This window comes from Hyperolius riggenbachi, chromosome 4, assembly GCF_040937935.1.
Source record: "Hyperolius riggenbachi isolate aHypRig1 chromosome 4, aHypRig1.pri, whole genome shotgun sequence".
NCBI classification, from domain to species: Eukaryota; Metazoa; Chordata; class Amphibia; order Anura; family Hyperoliidae; genus Hyperolius; species Hyperolius riggenbachi.
Genome location: NC_090649.1, coordinates 329,604,153 through 329,626,670, shown reverse-complemented (window position 1 = coordinate 329,626,670; position 22,518 = coordinate 329,604,153). Strand labels below are relative to the sequence as shown.

General features: G+C 46.2%; 1 protein-coding gene across 5 annotated transcripts in view; it reads right to left on the bottom strand.

Annotated features, from left to right (window-relative positions):
• Positions 1-22,518, bottom strand: part of KIF25 (kinesin family member 25) — a 207,949-nt gene that overhangs the window by 115,719 nt on the left and 69,712 nt on the right. For all 5 annotated transcript variants that reach the window (XM_068231811.1, XM_068231807.1, XM_068231810.1 and 2 more), the window contains 5 exons: positions 14,701-14,786; positions 14,486-14,516; positions 13,910-13,977; positions 11,284-11,358; positions 5,186-5,323 (listed from right to left, as the gene is read on the bottom strand). In XM_068231811.1, the coding sequence (XP_068087912.1) occupies positions 5,186-5,323; positions 11,284-11,358; positions 13,910-13,977; positions 14,486-14,516; positions 14,701-14,786 (398 nt within the window). The remainder of the gene's footprint in view (positions 1-5,185; positions 5,324-11,283; positions 11,359-13,909; positions 13,978-14,485; positions 14,517-14,700; positions 14,787-22,518) is intronic.

Genomic DNA, 22,518 nt, shown 5'->3' with positions numbered 1-22,518 from the left:
TATACACGTTTTCAGTATCACCTTGTCTTGAAAAGTTATACAAAAAGGCTCTTCACAATATAAAGCTTCTAATTTACTTACTCTTTTTGCTGACATTACAAAAAAAATAGTTGTCATTTCTAGTCACTTAAGGACCAGGGCTTAACCCCCCCCCCCCCCCCCCCCCTAGTGACCAGGCTATTTTTTATAAAATAGGCCACTGCAGCTTTAAGGGCTCACTGCAGGGCTGCACAACTCAGCACACAAGTGACCCCCCTCCCCCCTTTCTGCCCATTAACAGAGCTATATGTTGGTGGGCTGTGATTGCCCCCCCAATGGATTTTTTAAACAAATATTTAATATCTTTAATTTTACTAATAATTTTTTTTTCACCCTCCTTCCCCCGCCACCCAATCAGTGCGATTGGCTGTTATAGGCTTCAGCCTATGACAGTGGATCGCTGTCTTGCCACCCAGGGGACAACCATGTCATGATCTCCTGCAAATAGCCCACCCCAGGACTTTACACCGATCAGCGTTAGGCGGTCCTGGGGCTGCCACCGCGGTCACGCCCATTGGTGTGATGCGGTCGCTAGAGGTTAAATAATGTAAAGAAATTTCTGACACTGGTTTAACATTCTCGTCCAGAAGGGCTGCGCGCACTCCCGCATGCTGCACACGCTATTGCCGCCGGCCGTTAGTCCATCGATCAGTGAATGGGATTATAGATCCCATTCATTGATCGAAGCCCCCCGCAGAAAAGCCGACAGCCTCTTATCAGAGGCTGTGGTTTTTCTGTGTTACAAAAAGTTTCCCGTCCTCCTAATACTTCCTGGAAGCGTACGATCACGCTTCCAGGATTGACTGTGGCCATCTTGTGGCAAAATAGTAAAACTACACCCACATCCATTTTTTATCAAACAAATACGTTATTTTACATTTAAAATTAGCTGTTTACCTCCCACACCACAAATTACCCAAATACATTTTTTAATTAAAAAAAAAAATTTACAATAAAAAAAAAAAAAAAAAATACCCGACATAAATAGTTACCTAAGGGTCTGAACTTTTTAAATATGCATGTCAAAGGAGTATATTAATATCATTTTTTTTTTAATTATGGGCTTGTAAATAGTGATGGACTCAAATTGAAAAAATGCACCTTTATTTCCACATAAAATATCAGTGCCATACATTGTGATAGGGACATAATTTAAATGGTGTAATAAGCGGGACAAATGGGCAAATAAAATACATGGGTTTTAATTGCGGTAGCATGTATTAATTTCAAACTATAATGGCCAAAAACTGAGAAATAATGATTTTTTTCCATTTCTTCCTTAACATTCCTGTTAAGATGGATTTAAATAAATTAATTCTTAGCAAAATGTATCACCCAAAGAAAGCCTAATTGGTGGCGGAAAAAAACAAGATATAGATCAATTCATTGTGAGGAGTAGTGATAAAGTTGTTGTGTATGAATGGGAGGTGAAAGTTGCTCAGATGCAAAAAATAAACAACCTTGTGGAATTAAGTGGTTAAAGGGAACCAGAGACGAAGCACCCTCATGTATTTTACCATATATATCAATGGGAACATGACAGTAAACACCTACCCTGCTCTCTGTTTCATCCCTCACTGCTAAATCTGCATGTTATCATCCCTGATAAGAATCCCCGACTGAGCATTCAGTCTGGCTTTGCAAAGAATGATTATAGCTGAATCAGTCTTCTGTGATGTCTTTTCAAGCCCAAGCCTCCCTCCTTGTGGCTCTGCTTTGCTGCTTCAGGGATAAATAGCAGGAAAGCAGAGCCACAAGGAGCAGACTTGGGCTTGAAAAGACATCACAGAAGACTAATTCAGCTATAATCATTCGGGGCAAAGCTAGACTGAATGCTCAGTCGGGGATTCTTATCAGGGCTGATAACAGGCAGATTTAACAAGAAGAATGAAACAGAGAGCAGGGTAGGTGTTTACTGTCATGTTCCCATTGATATATATGGTAAAATACATGAGGGAGCTTCGTCTCTGATTCTCCTTAACCACTTGAGGACCCACCCTTTACCCCCCCTTAAGGACCAGCGCTGTTTGTTTGGATCTGTGCTGGGTGGGCTCTGCAGCCCCCAGCACAGATCCGCGGCCACACAGAGCGATCAGATCGCCCCCCTTTTTTCCCCCCTATGGGGATGATGTGCAGGGGGGGTCTGATCGCTCCTACTTGCAGGCATTTTGCGGGGGGGGCACCTCAAAGCCCCCCTCCGCGGCGACATTCTCCCCCCTCCCTCTCCTACCTTCTCCCCCGGGAGATCTGGGCTGCACAGGACGCTATCCGTCCTGTGCAGCCAGTGACAGGACGTCCCCTGTCACATGGCGGCGATCCCCGGCCGCTGATTGGCCGGGGATCGCCGATCTGTCTTACGGCGCTGCTGCGCAGCAGCGCCGTACAAATGTAAACAAAGCGGATTATTTCCGCTTGTGTTTACATTTAGCTTGCGAGCCGCCATCGGCGGCCCGCAGGCTATTCACGGAGCCCCCCGCCGTGATTTGACAGGAAGCAGCCGCTCGCACGAGCGGCTGCTTCCTGATTAATCAGCCTGCAGCTGGCGACGCAGTACTGCGTCGCTGGTCCTGCAGCTGCCACTTTGCCGACGCACGGTATAAGCGTGCGGTCGGCAAGTGGTTAAACAGCTCTTTCTTTAAAGGGAGCCTAAACTGAGAGGGATATGGATGTTTCCTTTTAAACAATACCAGTTGCCTGGCAGTCCTGCTGATCTCTTTGGCTGCAGTAGTGGCTGAATAACACATCTGAAACAAGCATGCAGCTAATCCAGTCTGACTTCAGCCAGAGCACCTGATCTGCATGCTTGTTGAGGGGCTGTGGCTAAAAGTATTAGAGACACAGGATCAGCAGGAGAGTCAGGCAACTGGTATTATTTTAAAATGAAAAATCCATATCCTTCTCAGTTTAGGTTCCCCTTTAACAAACACAGACAACAAACACAAAATACTTATATCCCGCTGTTTCTCCTGGTGGACTCAAAGCGCCAGAGCTGCAGCCACTAGGCCGCGCTCTATGGGCAGTAGCAGTGTTAGGTAGACTTGCCCAAGTTCTCCTACTGAATAGGTGCTGGCTTACTGAACAGCCAGAGCCAAGATTCAAACCCAGGTCTCCTATGTCAGAGGCCTTAACCATTACACTATCCAGACACCACTGGATTTAAGTTACATAAAACAAATGTCAAGTCCCAGTTTGGAACTATCCTATTAACAATAGGTCTCTTCATTTCTACTGATTTAAAAAATTGAATAATAAGGGGTCTACTGCTAACTTTGTCTTAAATATTATTGACAAAGCTGCAACTTGCACCTTTAACATACTGACTGATATATCCAGTAGCATTGGTACTGCATCTCCTGTAGAGTCGGAATTCTCTTTCCAACTTTAAATGTGTTCCAATATTTAAGTATATTTTTAGAGTAACTTTTTTCCTGCTTTCCAGTAATGTAGAAATTACTCTTTCTGACAAACCTCTCTCCCCTTTCCTCTTTCAGAAGCCAGGCAGACAGTCTGAGATTTGATATATAATTTTGTTGTACCCCTGACCCCTTTACCAAACTTCTATAAGCCTGAAGTCTTGTCTGTAGTAGAAGGGGTTACCATGTGCTTCTGAGCCAGTCTGGAGCAATCAGGATTAAGGTCATCTCTGATTCCCTCAACTTCTGAGGTACCAAAGGCAGCAATGATATTGGGGGAAAGCATATCCAATTTCGAATTCCCATCTCTTATTCAGAGCATCGATTCCCTCTGTTCCCTCCCTTCGATATAGGGAATAAAATCTACTGCACTTTGAGCCATTGGACTGCCCACCTCTCAGGTTTATCCAGCATGCACTGGCCTTATCCTGTTGGGGAACCATGGACACCGCTGCTACCACGTGGAACCACCAATGACTTGGGTGGCCAATTAGGAGGACATAGAGGAGGTAAGCACCTCAGTTCCTCCATGTTTTACAGGACTTGACCTTGATACAGGCTGGTCCCACACAAGCTACCAACACAGTCCCTAGCACGAGCAGCTAGACTACTCCTCTCCTGGATAAGAAAACGTCGAACTGGCAACTTCTGGTGTTTCTTTTAATTTATAGAGTACTCTAACTGGAAGTTTCCTTTTCCCTGGGAGGAGCCTCAGTCATCTTATGGTGGACATGTCCTGAAGGTTACTGGAAAAATGGACACTGCAGAGATAAAATTCAGTAAGATGCCAAAAGAGCGTGGTAACATGCGCATTCATTAGCATAGCTTACCACACCGTACTGAACACCTGATTCATTACTACAACCCTGAGATTTATCACACATGTGAGCAGGTCTGATGACATTCAGCACTATTGGTTATCTAATGTGACTGTCTTCCAATTCCATTATTGGGGGGGGGGGGGGGGGAAGCTTTTCAAACAGCTGAACATTTTTATATCCAAGGTAAGCAAAGAGAAAAACAGTGTTCCCCCCTTGAAGTAACTAGCTTTGCCCCCACCCCAGCTATAGCTGCTGGTAACAAGCAGAAAAAGAGAACGCATGAGCATAAAGATTCCTGTTAAATCTAATTACCAGCTAACTATGGAGTGGGGGATAGTTGCCTTTTGAGGGGATAGCAAAACATACCCCCCAACAAAGCACTGTATGAAGCGTTTAAAAAAAACCCTGGTGGGGTGAACACAAAGGAAGGGCAAAGGGTTATGGTGTTATCTGTTCACCCTGATAAATAGACCAATTAGATGACACCTTCTTCCTTGGTTTACCTGAACTGGCCACCAAACAGTCATAATCCAGGCATGGCACCATGCTGCATCATCAGCCAAGTCTGTAAATAGAATCAGATGAGACAAAGAGGCAAAGAGACATAGGATGCTGGAGGCTGTATCTTTGCAACACTGCAGTCTACACCAGACAGCTCTGCAGCCGAAATTACAAAATATTAACTGATGTATAAAGAACAAAAAAAAAAATAGCTTATATAAAGAATAGATTATATAAATTAAAATGAAGTCCAGTTTGTTCCTCTAAGGCCATATTTAGAATTTCTGCAAAAGAAAATATTTGAATATACAGTATATTGCACTGTTATTAATCAGCAAGGTCTAAAGATGTGATCCGTGCAATCCCCCCTAGTCTTCGAACAGTAGACAACGGAGACACCTTTTTTCTCACCTGAAAAGTTCTTCTGCTGTTCTTGGGATAAGTCCAAGTTCCGCACCACTTTCTGTTCCAGCGTCAGAATGGGGTCCCATCATTGTGTGGGTTTTTCCACTCCCAGTCTGTCCATAGGCCATGATGCAAACATTATAGCTAAATAATGAAGTCATAGTAAGTTAGTACACAGTAAGTTGGGGTACACTTAACGTTAAACCGTATTATTGACCATTGCATGTTTCCCTTCTGGTATTATTCACGTAGATCCACTAGTTTTAGATCAGTATCTTATTGTACAAATCATTTTGCCTCATCCACTTGTTGAAGAAAGATATGACTGAGATAAGGAAATAATTGTTTTTAACAAGTCAATCCTTTTCCAAAGATTTGCAGTAAGAGTCAAGCTAGACATACACTTATAGATTAGCACCCGATGTGGCCAGACAGGCTCAGATTTACATCACAGGAGCCTATAGGCACAGATGTCTTGACACCCTAGACTTCACCCTCCATCCTCCGACTGAAGGGAGATCTCATCAGTAGAATACCGAGAGCTGGGTGAGTAACCTCTTATTTACACTCTCCTCAGGACTACATAGGGAAGGAGGGGGGAGGTGCTCAGGGAGGGGAGTGAGCCACCTTTTCATCATCAGGTGCCTGTAGGCACATGCCTACAGTGCCTTGTGGTAAATCCGGTCCTGTGGCCAGACAATCATCCCTTTCCAATTGGAATCTGATCAGAGACGGATCAATTCCTACCACACACAGCACATCGATATTCAATGGATTGCAACAGGAAATCTATTGAAAGTTGTTTGAACTGTAGTGTTGCACTGCTCAATGCAGTGGTACTCTATGGCCTGCCGATCGACTGCCACTCCTTCAGAAATTTTCAGCACTGTTTGATCGATAGTTTAGATAGATTTTGAGCCAAAGTAGATTGAAATGTGATCAACTGGACATGTTGGAGCAATATATTATTAGCAATCCAAGGTATAATATATAGGATTTTTTAAAGCCCTATTTTATTCTCCAATTTTGATGAATATGATAATACATTTTCATTAATTAGCAATGCCTAAAGTGTTGCATGTCTGTGCAAAAAATATATTCATAATACCTGCCAGCTGGATTCGGACTTGGTGCACTAAGCTCCCTGCTGCCAGTAAAGTGGGAGATCCTTCCCAGGCACAAAGCAGATCACCTGACTGCACCCACATCTTCCGTCTGCTGAAGGAGATAAACTCTTAGTGACCAACACTGTAGCTTCAGTCTGTCTTCGCTCACCATGTAATAATACATCATTTCCTTCCCACACCCTTCCCAGTATGTGTACTTCTCATGACAAATCCCTGCATACAATAAGAAACCATGTTTCGCTGCTATATATTTTTCTTCACTTTTAGAAAACCCAAACTCTAGAGAAAGGCACCCTGTATGTATTTAGAGAGTTTAGCCTGTCTAATTCCCCCTCATCTGTGTCTAATCACAAGGAGTAATTTGATCCCTCAGCTGTATCAGCTGACTGCTACGGCAGAGAGGCTAACTTGAAAGCACAGGATGTTAAGAATATATCACATACCTTGTTTTCCCTAAAGTAAGACATCCCCTGAAAGTAAGCCCTATCTTATATACATCCCCCTAAAATAAGACCTATTAGCAGAGAGGAGACGAGGCGGGGACACAGCAATGCAGTAGGATGAGGCAGCCAGGAAGCATGGAGTGGATGACTCATCCCTACTCAATGTCACCCTGGGCCGCCTCCTCAATCCACCAGTACTTCTGTCACTCTCGCCCCTCCCCTCTGCAAGCCCCCCTGGTGAGCGAGATGTGCTGGCTGCTGTTATCTGTTTTATTTGCTCCAGGACAGTGGGAGGGGGTGAGAAGGAGCGGAGTGTGTGAGGAAGAAGGAGACTGTGTGGAGGGAGTTTCTGCCAGCACCACTTTACTACAGTAGGCTCAGAAGAGTTAGTATGGAGAAAGATTTGTGCTTTTGCTCTCTCTTTAGCTGTGCTAGCTGCCCTCTCATTCTCTCTTCTGCACAGCTTGTGGCTCAGACAAGACAGCAGTGGCAGGAATCTTAAAGGGGTTCTGTTTACCTTTTTAAAAACAAAAACTGCCAATTACCTGGGGCTTCTATCGGCCCCCTGCAGCCAGAATGTCCCGCGCCGTCCTCCTCCGATGCTCCGTTCCCCGCCGCCGGCACTGGCAGCTTAGAGCACGGAGGTTTACTGCACACGTTTTTTTGTAGTCTGGACAATATTACCCTAAGTGGAGATTATTTTTTTGTTGCAGAATCAAGAATCCAAGTGAGCTGTTTATGAGCAATGCTTAAGATCCACCTGGAAGCTGAGGTGGCTCATATCTGGTGAGCATTTAGAGAGGGGGACGAGGGTACACACAGGAGAGTGGCACTTGAGGATTCACGAGGCACACTCAGGAGGTGCACTCACATAAGAAAATAGACTGAACGTTATTACCCTATGTGGAGTTTTTTATGTGTGTTTCAGGTTCTGGAGAGCACAGCAGTTATTTTGAACGAAGCCATTGACTATTGGACTCTCTGCAGTGATCCCAGTAACGGGTGAAAATTTGACACAATTAAGACTTTGTGGACTGTGGCACAGTAATCTTGTATTGATTATGGTTACCTATACTAGCCCACAGGTGGGGGACAGGGGCAAATCCAGGATTTTCAAGGGGGGGATTCCTGATAGGTCTCTTTTGGCAAGCCGCACACTACCGCACATGCGTTTGCCCACAAAATCCACATGATGCACAGCATTTCTCCACAAAATACACACAATGCGCAGTGTTTCCCTACAAAATACACATGATGCAGTAGTGTTTCGCCAAAATATAATGTGGCAGTGAATAAGTAGCCAGATAACCCCCCTTTATTATGGATAACGAAATTACCCCACCCTCTTTAGTATAGGTGACCAGATGACCCCCATTTATCACACAGGTAGCCAGATGAGGCCCCCCCCCCCAGTTAGGATAAGTAACCACATGGTCCCCATTTATAGTATATAGCCAGATAACTCCCCGTTCAGTACATTCCCCCTTGTATTTCGCCAGATCCCCCTTGTATATATAGCCAGTGTATATAGTCAGATCCCCTGTATATATAGCCAGAGATCCCCCCCTGTATATACCCATATAGCCAGTGTATATAGCCAGATCCCCCTGCATACAGCCAGTGTATATATATAATTGTAATGTGGGCAGCAGCCATCAGAAAATAATCGTAATGTGGGCAGCAGCCAGCAGTCATCAGAAAATAATCGTAATGTGGGCAGGAGTCACCAGAAAATAATCGTAAAGTGGGCAGCAGTCACCAGGAAATCACAATGTGGGCAGAGTTCACCAGAAAATCGCAATGTGGGCAGCAGTTACCAGAAAATTTCAATGTGGGCAGCAGTCACCAGAAAATTGCAATGTGGGCAGCAGTCACCAGAAAATCGCAATGTGGGCAGCAGTCACCAGAAAATCGCAATGTGGGCAGCAGACACCAGAAAATCATAATGTGGGCAGCAGGCACCAGAAAATCGTTATGTGGGCAGCAGGCACCAGAAAATCGCAATGTGGGCAGCATTCACCAGAAAATCGTAATGTGGGCAGCAGACACCAGAAAATCGTAATGTGGGCAGCAGGCACCAGAAAATCGCAATGTGGGCAGCAGGCACCAGAAAATCGCAATGTGGGCAGCAGGCACCAGAAAATCGCAATGTGGGCAGCAGTTACCAGAAAATCGCAATGTGGGCAGCAGACACCAGAAAATCGTAATGTGGGCAGCAGACACCTGAAAATCGTAATGTGGGCAGCAGACACCTGAAAATCACAATGTGGGCAGCAGTGACCAGAAAATCGTAATGTGGGCAGCAGACACCTGAAAATCACAATGTGGGCAGCAGGCACCAGAAAATCGCAATGTGGGCAGCAGTTACCAGAAAATCACAATGTGGGCAGCAGACACCTGAAAATCGTAATGTGGGCAGCAGACACCTGAAAATCGTAATGTGGGCAGCAGACACCTGAAAATCGTAATGTGGGCAGCAGACACCTGAAAATCACAATGTAGGCAGCAGAAACTAGAAAAAAAAAATGCACCTGTGAAAAAAAATCAATTCACTTACCTGACAGAAGTCTTCTCCTCTCCTGGCATCTGGCACCAGTTCCCCGACGATCCTCCTGCAGCACATCCCAGGCAGAGTGCAGGGCTATGACAAGATGGCTCCAGAAGCCCTGTACTGGAGACACAAATAGTCTCCAGAGCAGGGCTTCGGTAGCCATCTTGCCGTAGCCCTGCTCTGCCTCCGGGAGACTGCGGGGCTGCGGGGAAGAAGTAGTATATCTGGGTGGGGGGTCCCTCAATCAGGAGGGTGACAGCACTCCCCCCCACACGGCTGGCGGGCCCCGGGCCCCCCTGCTGCGCACACACATGAGCAGGCGGCAGCTGCACTATAACATTCAGTGGCTGCCGCTGCTCAGATTCTGGAGGCACTTCCGGTCTAGGTGCGAGGGGGTGGTTCCAGACACCAGGAACACCCCCTTCCGTGCGCCAGTGGGGGAGGTGCAATTTTACACCCTCCTCTATGAACAATTTAGCCTAAAAACAGCCCTGATTGGAAGCATAGCTTCCAATGCACACCCTGCATCACGCATATGGGGTTCCTTGGTGGGGGGCTTATACTCACCACTGGTGCGCTGATCCCTCGTTGTGTACCTATGATAGCTTCACCAGTATCTTCTTCCATGTCCCTCGGCAGATTTGCTTCTCCCTCGGCCATGACATGTTCCTCAACAATCGGTGTTAATGACACCAGGATAAAGCAGCGTCATCAACATCTGGCGGGAAACATTTTTTTTTTAAAATCATATTCAATACAATAACCTGTATTGAATGCAATATTAACCCCCTTGGCGTTATGATTCTTTCCAGATTTTAGGGTCTAAAAGCGGTGCAATTTTTTTGCACCCTTTCAGACCCTAAAACCTCGAAAAAAATCATGCTGCCAGGGAGATCTGCAGCAGTTCCAGAAATCACTCACCTCCCTGGCTCCAGCGCTGCAGTTATGTCTCCATCCTCCGAGTGGCGCTGCAACTCTAAAGTGAGATTGCCGGCTGTCGTCCTGACGACAGCCGAGGATCTCACCAGGAGGAAGCAGAGCCTCGGAGGAGAGGAAGAAGAACGGCGGCTGACGTCGGGATCCCTGGGAGGTATGTAGAAACGCCCACTGCGCACATTGCTCTGCACACAGCCTCCGCCGGCTACCGCAAGCAGAGGTTGGAATTACCGCTGTGAGCTGCAGTTTTTGGCCCCGACCCTAGCTCGGGAATCCCGCCAAGGAGGTTAAAAAAAATTGATTACAAACCAAAAAAATGCTTGAAAATTATTTAAAATTAATTTAACCATTTTTTGCTTAGAAATCCTGGTGAAATTGGATGCCAGGAGTTCTGAGTTCAGGTCCGTTTTAATAAAAACACTGAGGGAGCGCAGCAAATGCTTTCTTATAAGCTGAATAGGGAGGAACTGCAAAGCTGTAGCTGCACTGCAGGCCACAAAGAATTACAAAAAGCTTATAAAGAAGGTGAGCAGAATCAGCTCTGTGATCACAGTGTAACATTGGCTGATGCCCTTTTTCCAGCTTCTCACTGACCAGCTGTGTGATAATGAGATGATGGAGGAGACTGGATGTCTCACAGACTACTGTTCAGAAGATATTGTCAATGAAATGCTAATACTTTCACCTTGCCTGCAAATTTACTATAACTTGTATACAGCTTAGAACTGGCCCAGTTAAAATCAGCAGGAACAGCATTTGATTAGCCCATTTCCAAGTTGAATACAATATGCATTATGCATGCAACCCAAAATTCGTATCATCTCATTGACCATCTCTACTGATCAGTCTAACTGCACAGCATCTAAAACAGGCACAGGAAAAAAGATTTGCATACACAGCAAGCCAGGTAATACAAATATACTTATAATAATACACATGGTTTATGTGCAATAAAGAAACTTTGTGCATTGCAATTCAAAATATTTTCAACACAATGCATTAAAAAACACAAGTCTGTATGTATCAGGGCTTTAAGTATTTTCTTACCCATCAAGCACAGATGTAATCAAAGGGCGTACTTCTTCAAATATCCCGCACTGAGTCTCACATGGGCTGAATACTCTGTAACAGAACAATCATTTTACTATTTACTACTAGAGTGAAAGCAAAATAATATAAAATAATAGAAGCAGCATGTAGAGTGCGGCCTGGTGACTATGTACACACACTAATGATAACTATAAGATTACGGTACTCAGCACTGGACTTTTGATTTGCTGTTCAGATGTTTTGCATGCTCATTTTCACGTTCGTAGCCTACATTTTTCTATATGCAGGCAGCTGAGTATGGCATGTATGACCATTTCTAAAATGGAACCTTGTGAATATTTTGCAGCGATAAAGTAGCTACTGAAAAACAGATACACACAAATTAAACCTGTGAAGGTTTGGTGAGCATTATAGGGAACTCACATCTTTCTACTGTAAAAAGATCAAGCTCAAGTTCAGTGGAAAGCCTTGTGGAGATGCCCTCCTTCCTCAGAACCAGAGCACAGTGACAAATAACAGATAACAGATAAAGATTATAATTGATGGACAGATGTCTTTTTTCGACCAAACTAACTATGTAGCTGTGTAATTAATGAGAAATGTGGGTTTTCGAATGTAGCACCATGTGGTTCAGAAGCCAAGCACAGGCATTCAGCATCATTTCAGTACCGAACAGCAGGACGGGTGTGTTTCATTTAACTCCGATACTTCCTCCTTCCAAGCCGGAAGGAGGAAGTAGTGAAAGCTAAATGAAATGCACTCCATCCTGCTGTTCTGTGCTGAATGTAGGTGTTCGGGTTCCGAACCACACGGAGCTGAATTCGAACGCCTTCACTATTAATGAGATGCTATTTTTTAAAACCAGATGGATACCTTTACTGTGTGTGTAGGGGGGGGGGGATTCCATCTGCCTATATATGTAGGGGTGGGGGGGCACTTCAGCTACCTATACTGAGGTGGGGGGCTATCTGGCTATATATACTGAGGGGAGGAGGGGCTCTGGCTATGTATTCTTAGGGAGGCCCTTTGGCTACCTATACTGATGAAGAGGAGGGGCTCTCTGGCTATCTTTACTGAGTGGGAAGCTAACTATACTGAGGAGGGGGTGGCTCTAACATGACTAGGGATGGCCATGGCTGCTGGGAGCCCCCCACTCTCACACATAACAGACATAAATCTTATATGACAGCTCCAAGTCTTCTTTCTTCCACAAATAAATGTACTGTACAATTTACATATGAGTTATGATTGCAAAAATTTTTTTAATGTTCCTATTGAGTCAGTAGCAATGTCAGTAGTTGTGTAAACAGATGAGGTTTACACAACAACTGGGTTTGAGGTTGTTAAAGAAAAACTCCATCAAGCGTAGTTTCCAAATTGTGCTTAACTATTAACTTTTATATACTTTATCATTGCAATGGTGCTGTCAAAGAGACCTCGAAGAATCCCAATTGTCCTCAGTGCAGCTCAGCTGCATAACTCAGGATGACATTTGTATGACCTAGCCTGTCTGACAGTTTGTTAGACAGCGTAGCCCATGCCCACAAACGTTAATGCAGACACGAACTCAGAACTTCCTCTGTGCTCCAAAAGATACGCAACAGCTTAATAGCCTTTAAAGAAAAATATTTCTTTGTTACAGCTGATACAAATCCGGCAATAAATCTGCAGTGTGTCTACTTCCTGCTTTCATGGAAGCAGACATAGGGTTAACATCCTGTGTTTACAAATTAGCTGCTCTGCTGTGGCAGAGGAGAGTCCTGAGCTGACAGATGCGAGATCAAATACAGAGTGTACATACAGAGTGCATTTCTCTATGTTTTCCTTCTGTCCTGTGCAAGAGTTCAGGCCCACTTTAAAACGGCTGAGGAATGGCTGGAACAGATACTAACTATGTCTGTTTTCTGAAATTTTTCCTGAGTAAGCATATATTATAATAAACTAGGGGCATTGTATTTGTCAGTTTTGAGAATTATTCTGTAGGTGAATCTCTGATTGGGTGACCCACAATGTTTTGTTCATAGTAAGCCTCCCCCCAACTAAAATACATACATACTAGTGCCCAGACTTAAAAATAATATGAATACATTATTTTGACAGGTCACTTCTGAAATAACTTTACTCACTATATTCCGGGTGCTTCCAGTAATTTCATCCACACATAGTTTGTAATAGGAGTACTCAGAGGGATTTATCAAAATTGGTGCAAAGAAAACTGGACCCAATTTGGTGCTAAACAAGTGCAAATTTGTGGTGTTTGCTCACAGCAAACAATCAGAATCCTTGGTCTAAACCAATGTTCCATTTATGAACCAGTTTTGCTCTGGAAATTTGCTCCACTTTTTTTCTCTGTAAGGCATTATGGGATAAAACGTATCTTTGGCTACTATTCACCCACTGCAAAGACTTGTGGGAGAGGGGAAGTGGCATACAATTCTGGGCATTATGATTGATGAAGTGGAAGTAGATAAAAAAAAATGTTAACACATATTTATATTGAAGATAATATATATATATTATACATGACTCCAATATACATTCTTATGTACAGTACATTTTTTTTTGTTCACAATTCTATAAAGACACAAAAACATGTATGTATTTAGAATGCTAGGAATGTTACCTTTCAAAATGAAAAATTTTGTCCACAGCTAAATGGCCAGGTCTGTTACATTTCACCAAAACAGTTTCCTGTTTATAAAACAACCATATAAAAACAAAATCACTAACAAATTAAACACATAAAAAAAATGTAAACATATAAACACATTTAAAAAAATTTAAACACAAACACATTTAAAAAAATGCTAAACTAAAAAAAACAAAAAAACCCATTAGCTAGGAACATCGCTCCCATTCACTTTCATTAAAATCACTCCCATTCACTGTCATTAAAATTGCGTAAAAATCGCAGCGATCGCATACGTGGAAAAACGTACGCGGTCACTGCGTTTTTTTACCGCAATTTTAATGAAATCGAATGGGAGCAATTTTTTAAAAAGCGCTGAGCAAGTGCTAATCAAACGCAAGCGCTCACAAAAGTGCTTATAGTGTGGATCCAGCCTTTAGTGAACAATCATATTTTCAATCAGATCATTCACATCAAATGAAAAGATTGTTTTTAATCATTCCATAATTTTTCAGCAGGTAACACATAAGTATAAGTAAAGTAGCACATAAATATGTATAGTATACTTACATCATCTAATGCAAATGTAATTTCTTTGGAACTTTCATGCGTAGACAAATCAACAATAACAAAAAAAATGTTTATTTCAAGACTATAAATTAGGTAGTCAAAGAGGTAGACAGAGAGACATGCAGACAGATAGACAGACAGCCATACATATAGATGGAAAGACAGAGACAGAGATAGAATGATGGACAGACAAAGATAGACAGACGGATGTGTACCTTTCCTGGAGATTGAAAGATTTTTGTTTATCAAATGGCAGGCATGGTCGAATTCTGCAAAAAACACGAATATTTCCTTTAAGTTCCTGAAATGGAAAAAAAAATACTATGATATGAATTCACTTTAACATTAGAGATTGTTATCAAAGTAAAAACAAAAAAAGGATAAAAGGCATTAGCGGTTTCAAAGGAAACAAAATATACAGTTATGAAACAACTTAAAATAAAAATTATAGAAACCTCACAATCCATAAGTACTTAGAGAAAACAGTATGAGCACAGTCATCAATAGCATAGAATCACAAATTTCAGTAGAATAGATAGCATTAGCATACATGAATATATTACAGTCTGTACTGTCACATCACAAGCCAAGTACACAAACAGGGATATATATCCAAGATAAGGTTCTGGTATCCTGCACAGTGACAGAAATATCATAATACCGTATATTCTGGTGCAGTGGTTACCAAACTTTTTTGGGTGAAGGCACCTTTGGTGGCTTTGAAATTTTTTCAAGGCACCCCTCGGCAAAAACAACTACCGAAATGCTGTTATTTCTCTTATCAGGCGACGACCCACTCCAAGTAGCTAGTGATGCTTATTAGGCACCGGGATTCCTCTAACCATGGTTGCAGGGACTAAAGGTTAACTAGCAGGTAATGCAGCCACATTATATATCAATGCGCGGTTGCATTACCTGATGGTATTGCATAAAGGATCGGGATGCATGCCGAGGCACCCCTGAAAGGTGCCCAAGGCGCACCAAGGTGCCCCAGCACCCAGTTTGAGAACCCCTGTTCTGTTGAATAAGCCTACTGGGCGCCTGCAGCTTGCTCCACCCTTCACTTACAGGAATCCTGTGGAGTGGATTTTCTTCTACCATACTTGTACAACACTGCCCTCGCTGCTTTCATACGGTCGCCACATGTGGTGGGGATGTGGCTGCAGATGTTTATGAGCTCCTCCCACCGTATGGGGCAACCGCAGATTCTCCAGTCCGGCTCGGAAGTTTCAGCATCTGCTCTATAAAATGACCACCGACTTTTGAGAAGATTTTCCTGGGTTAAAAAAGTAGTCTTATATGCTAGAATATACAGGGGCGCCTCACCCACTATGCACTACAAGCGGTTGCCTAGGGCGGCATGAGATGAAAAGGCGCGACCTCCTGCTGCTGCTATCGTGATTGTGATTTTTTTATTTTTTTATTTAAGCTCCCGACTCTGCCCCGAGGGCTCAACGCGCTGCCTCCATGTGCTCAGCAGCACTGCCTCCACCTCTAAAGACGCCCCCTTCTCCCCAGCCAATAGAGCAATGATACTGCTCTTTTCCACCAGGTTTTTCCTCTAAAGCCCCGCCCCTGCATCTCAGTAGCCATACGGGTAAAGTGTTTACCTCGTGTGGCCGTGCCTTTAACTCCGTCCCCTGCCAGTCAATTCGGGAACCAGCGGCCAGCCAACGTATGCCCCCCCCCCCTGACAGTATGACCCCCTCTCCCCCATCGTCACTGGCTGCACAGATACTCGAGCGAGCCAGGCAGGGGGCAGACAGTCACAGTAAGAGTGGACACAGATGAATGTGAAGTGTCTGTGTAGTGGCCCCGCCCCCCCCCCACAAGAGCTCAACACAGCCTCGGGAGCCAGGAGCACTGACAGTGGCTTTAGCTTCTGCTTGGGAGATGGGCTGCATGCACGGACAGAAGAGAAGGTATGCAGGCAGCCTGATTAACATGAACACATCCTGTCCTGTGTGTGCAGACCACTGTTTACTATTGTGATAGCAGCAAGAATGTGCCCTGCTGTTTTGATTGGAAAAGTTTGTGAAAGCTGGTTAGGCTGTAACCTGTTGTGTTTTAGTGCCCTCCCTCCCTTCCCCCTCCCTTCCATCTTGTGCTGGCTCTCTCTCCCCCTCTCTGTTCCTCTGTCCCTCTATTCCATCTTAGGCTGTTTCTCTCCCTTCTTTTCGCTTTCCCTTTGGCCCCTCTTCCATCTTATGCCCCCCCCCTCTTTCCCTCTTCCCCCTCTTTCATCCTATGCTGTCTCTCCCTCCCCCCTCTGTTCCTCTGTCCCCCTCTATCATTTTATGCTGTCTCTTTCCCCCCTCTCTGTTCCTCTGTCCCCCTCCTTTTCCATCTTAACCTGTCTCTGTCTGTCCCTTCCCCTGTTCTCTTTCCCTCTGTCCCCCTCTTTCATCCTATGCTGTCTCTCCCTCCCCCATCTGTTCCTCTGTCCCCGTCTATCATTTTATGCTGTCTCTTTCCCCCTCTCTGTTCCTCTGTCCCCCTCCTTTTCCATCTTAACCTGTCTCTGTCTGTCCCTTCCCCTGTTCTCTTTCCCTCTGCCCCCTCTTTCATCCTATGCTGTCTCTCCCTCCCTCATCTGTTCCTCTGTCCCCCTCTATCCAAATCCAAATCCAAATCCAAAAAAGCTTAATTGGCAGGACCAAATACATTTAGCATTGCCAAAGCAAAACAAAACAAAACATTAACATGGGGGGAGGGGGGGGGGGATTGTGGGAATAAGGGAAGGATAAAGGGGGTTGGGGTATATAGTCCATAGGTGTGTGGAGGATGTAAGGGACAGCATGGGGGACTGGGATATACAGTCCATAGGGGGGTATTGGGGGGGAATACAGTCCATGTGGTATCATGTTCCTCTCAGTTGGTGGCAGGCTGTGACATATCGGGCAGCTATTTGCACGGTTGTTTCCTCCTCCCCCAGTAGGATGTAGAGTTTCCTCTCCTCATCTGTGGAGGTAAAATCCTGGATGTGGGCGGAGAGTCTCTGGAAGTGGGCGGCCCTCACAGGTGCATATTTGCTGCAGTGTAGCAGGAAGTGGGCCTCATCCTCCAAGACCTCCTGGTCGCATTGTCTGCACAGTCTCTCCTCCCGGGGCTTCCATGTCTGTCTGTGCCGCCCTGTCTCTATCTCCAGGCTGTGGGCACTCAGACGGTACAAACTCAAGACCTGTCTGTCTTTGTGGTGATGTAGCCTCCCCAGATATGGAGCCATTGTGTACTCCCTCTGTAGTGATTGATAGACAGCGAGTTTCTTGGAATTCTTTACGTCACTTCTCCATTACTCTATGTATCGTTCCTTGCAGCTTTCTATAGTCTGTTTTATTTGGGCTTTTGTCAGCCTGTGTTGGTGGCCTTGGCTGGGCTGGCTGCTGATGCTTTGCTTGAGAGCGCGTGGTATGGCATCGACCCCCTGGCTCAGTGAGGCTTTATGGTGGTAAGTGCTGGGGTTGCTGCTCTGTATATGCGCCCAGTATGAGAGTGCCCTCTGCTGGATAGTAAGCCATAGTGGGAACCTGCCTAGCTCTGCCCGGCAAGCTGAGTTTGAAGTGCTTCGATGGACTTGGAGGAGATACTTGCAGAACTCTAGATGGAAGATTTCTGTTGGGCTGGAGTCCCATTTTGATTGGTCAGGGTAGGTGACCGGGCCCCATACCTCACTGCTATAGAGCAGGATTGGGGTGATGATGCTGTCGAATATCTTTGCCCACACTCTCACTGGTGGTTTTAGGTGGTAAAGCTGTCTTCTGATGGCATAAAATGTTCTGCAGGCTTCGTCTTTCAGGGCCTGTACTGCTGGTTTAAAGCTTCCTGATTGGTTGATCTCCAGCCCTAGGTAGGTGTAGCTGTTAGTGGACACCAGTGGGGAGCCATTTAATATAAATGAGGAGGTGGGGGTTTTATTTCCATTCTTCCTCTGGAACACCATCACTTTTGTCTTCTTTGGGTTGATGGGCAGTGCCCATGTGGTACAGAAAGTCTCCAATACTGACAGGCTGTCCTGTAGTCCTTTCTCTGTTGGGGAGAACAGCACAAGGTCATCTGCATACAGCAGGTACTTCACCTCACGGTCATGCAGGAGGAGGCCTGGAGCTGGGGAGGATTCCAGGGCTACAGCCAGTTGGTTAATGTATATGTTAAAGAGTGTTGGGCTCAGACTGCAGCCCTGCCTGACTCCTCGACCCTGCTTGAAGAACGCACTTCTCTTCCCATCTACTTTTACACTGCATTGGTTCCCAGTATATGAACTCTTGATGACATCATAGGTTTTTCCTCCTATTCCACTCTCTAGGAGTTTTAGGAAAAGGCCTGGGTGCCACACTGAGTCAAACGCCTTCTTAAAATCAACAAAGCAAGCGTGTATTTTGCCACGTGAGCTGTGGACATGGGTCTTGATGAGGCTGTGCAGTGTGTAGATGTGGTCGGTTGTGCGGTGGTTTGGCATGAACCCTGCTTGGCTTTTGCTGAGTATGTCCTGCTGTGTGAGGAAGGAGAGGATCCTCTTATTGATGATGCTGTTAAGCAGTTTCCCCAGTGTGCTGCTGACACAGATTCCTCTGTAGTTTGCTGGATCATATCTGTCTCCATTCTTGTAGATGGGTGTTATGAGGCCTTCACTCCAGGCCTGAGGAAAGGAGCCCGCCCTCAGGATAAGGTTGAATAGTCTTGCGAGTGCCTCATGTATTTCCTGGGGGCTGTATTTGATCATCTCTGGCAGGATGCCATCGGTACCGCTAGCCTTCTTACATTTTATCAGCTTTGTTCTTTCTCTTATTTCCTGCACCGTGATTGGTGTATCCAGAGGGTTTTGAAAGTCCTTGATTGTCTCCTCCATGTCCTTCAGTTTTGCGGCTATTTGTTTCTGCTCCAGGGTTTGGGCATTTTCTAGGATGTCTTTGTAGAGGTTCCTGAAGTAGTGGAGCCAGATGTGGCCATTTTGGATATGAAGAGGACTTTTTTTTAGGCTTTGCACCGATATGGTTCCAGGTCTCCCAGAATGAGTTGTCTTGGAGGGAGTCCTCCAGCTGTTGGAGTTTGTGGGAGATGTGGCTTTGTTTTTTCTGCCTGAGTGTGTCTTTGTATTGTCTCTGTAGGTGGTCATGGGTTTCCCTTAGGTCTCGGTTGTTGGGGTCTCTGTGTTTTTGGTTAGAGGCTGCCCTTAGCGAATTACGTAGAGCCTTGCATTCACTGTCAAACCATTTTTGGGACTGTTTATTTGTGGATCTCTTGAAGTTGGTCTGCTTGAGGCCTGCTTGTACTGCCATGGTATGTAGGATGTTACTGAAGTCCTTCATTTTTTGCTGTCTCTTTCCCCCCTCTCTGTTCCTCTGTCCCCCTCCTTTTCCATCTTAACCTGTCTCTTTCTGTCCCTTTCCCTGTTCTCTTTCCCTCTGTCCCCCTCTTCCATTCTATGCTGTCTGTCTCTCTCCCTCTTCTCTTTTACTCTGCCCCCTTCTATCTTATGCTCTCTCTCCAGCCTCCGCCCCCAGAGGTACCTGGTGCATTAGGCCAACCAAGCGGTCACCAGGAACGCTTTGCGGGGGGCGGGGTGTGTGAAACGCTGCTGCATTATGATTATTTTCCGGGGGGGGGGGGCACAGGTTTTCTCGCCTGGAGTGGCAAAATGGCTGGAGGCGCCCCTGAGAAAATACATGGATATACATATATGGAATGGTAATGTCAGCCGTCTCAACCCAGGACTTCCAAATTTTTGTAAATTTATTATGCTATATTGTTGTTGGTCTTATTCAGGTTATAATTAAAAGTTACATTTGTAACTCTATACCAGTGGCGGCGCCACACTGGGGCTTACCCAGGCTTAAGCCCCAGCTGTCAACCTCTTAGCCTCCCTTAAAGCCACCCCCACGGCGGGCCGTGGCTGCGCGGTTCAGAACGTCGGAACTTGGAAGGAGGAGGAGGAGGAGGAGGAAGGGGGCTGGCCTGTCAGACGTCCCTGCCTGTAATTATACTGACAGGTGCAGCCAGGCACAGTCAGAGCAGCCCGCAAGGGAAGGGGACATTCGGGGCAGTTAAATTTGAGTCACGTCACGTGACGACGTCCGTCACGTGACACTCACGTAGTGTGCAGCGCGCTCAGTCTCCTCTTCGCCTGGCTCGCACAGCTTCAGAGAGAAGCTTGCCACTTTCCAACCAATAGCCGTTGTAGGTGGCAGCAGCAGCACCGGGGACCAGACCAGACTGTGTCACTACTAGTGACTCGAGGTGGGTTACCGTGGGGTAGGCAGCCAACCTTTTTTGGGGGGGGGGGGGGGGGGGGGGCATGTGATGTGATGCTGATGTGACATGTGAGCCTGGGGCTCCCAGACCCAGACCACCACCAGCCATGCCTGAGCCTCCCTCTCTCTCTCTGTCTCCCCTCTATTCCCCAACCTACCCCTCACCACCACCAGCCAGGCCTGAGCCTGGGGCTCCCAGACCCAGCCCACCACCAGCCAGGCCTGAGCCTGGGGCTCCCAGACCCAGCCAACCACCAGCCAGGCCTGAGCCTGGGGCCTCCCTCTCTCTCCCCTCTACTCCCCAACCCACCCCTCACCACCACCAGCCAGGCCTGAGCCTGGGGCCTCCCTCTCTCTCTCTCTCTCTCTGTCTCCCCTCTACTCCCCAACCCACCCCTCACCACCCAGGCCTGAGCCTGGGGCTCCCAGACCCAGCCCACCACCAGCCAGGCCTGAGCCTGGGGCCTCCCTCCCTCCCTCTCTGTCTCCCCTCTACTCCCCAACCCACCCCTCACCACCACCAGCCAGGCCTGAGCTGGGGGCCTCCCTCTCTCTCTCTCCCCTCTACTACCCAACCCACCCCTCACCACCACCAGCCAGGCCTGAGCCTGGGGCTCCCAGACCCAGCCCACCACCAGCCAGGCCTGAGCCTGGGGCTCCCAGACCCAGCCCACCACCAGCCAGGCCTGAGCCTGGGGCCTCCCTCACTCTGTCTCCCCTCTACTCCCCAACCCACCCCACACCACCACCAGCCAGGCCTGAGCCTGGGGCCTCCAGCACACCACCAGGCAGGCCAGAGCTGCCCTGGGGCCCCCATCCCACCACTACCACCACCAGCAAGGCCTGAGCCTGGGGCCTCCAGCCCTCCACCAGGCAAGCCAGAGCTGCGCTGGGGCCCCCAGCCCACCACCACCAGCCAGGTCTCAGGCCTCCAGACCACCACCAGCCAGGCCTGAGGTGCCCTGGGGCCCCAAGCCCACCATCACTAGCCTGACTACATATACTGGGGACAGCTATACGCCTGGCTACATATACTGGGGACACTGGCTGTCTGTCATTATGTGCATTAACTGGTGAAATGCTGTCTCTCATTACATGCATTTACTGGGGAAACGCTGTCTGTCATTATGTGCATTAACTGGTGAAAAGCTGTCTCTTATGTGCATTTAATGGGGAAACTCTGTCTGTCATTACGTACATTAACTGGCGAAAAGCTGTCTCTTATGTGCATTTACTGCAGAAACGCTGTCTGTCATTACGTGCATTTACTGGTGAAAAGCTGTCTCTTATGTGCATTTAATGGGGAAACGCTGTCTGTTATTACATGCATTTACTGGTGAAAAGCTGTCTGTCATTACGTGCATTTACTGGTGAAAAGCTGTCTGTCATTATGTGCATTTACTGGTGAAAAGCTGTCTCTTATGTGCATTTACTGGTGAAAGGCTGTCTGTCATTACGTGCGTTAGCTGGTGAAAAGCTGTCTCTTATGTGCATTTACTGGGAAAATGCTGTCTGTCATTATGTGCATGAACTGGTGAAAAGTTGTCCCTTATGTGCATTTACTGTGGAAACGCAGTCTGTCATTATGTGCATTAACTGGTGAAAAGCTGTCTCTTATGTGCATTTAATGGGGAAACTGTCTGTCATTACATGCATTAACTGGTGAAAAGCAGGCTCTTATGTGCATTTACTGCAGAAACGCAGTCTGTCATTATGTGCATTAACTGGTGAAAAGCTGTCTCTTATGTGCATTTAATGGGGAAACGCTGTCTGTCATTACGTGCA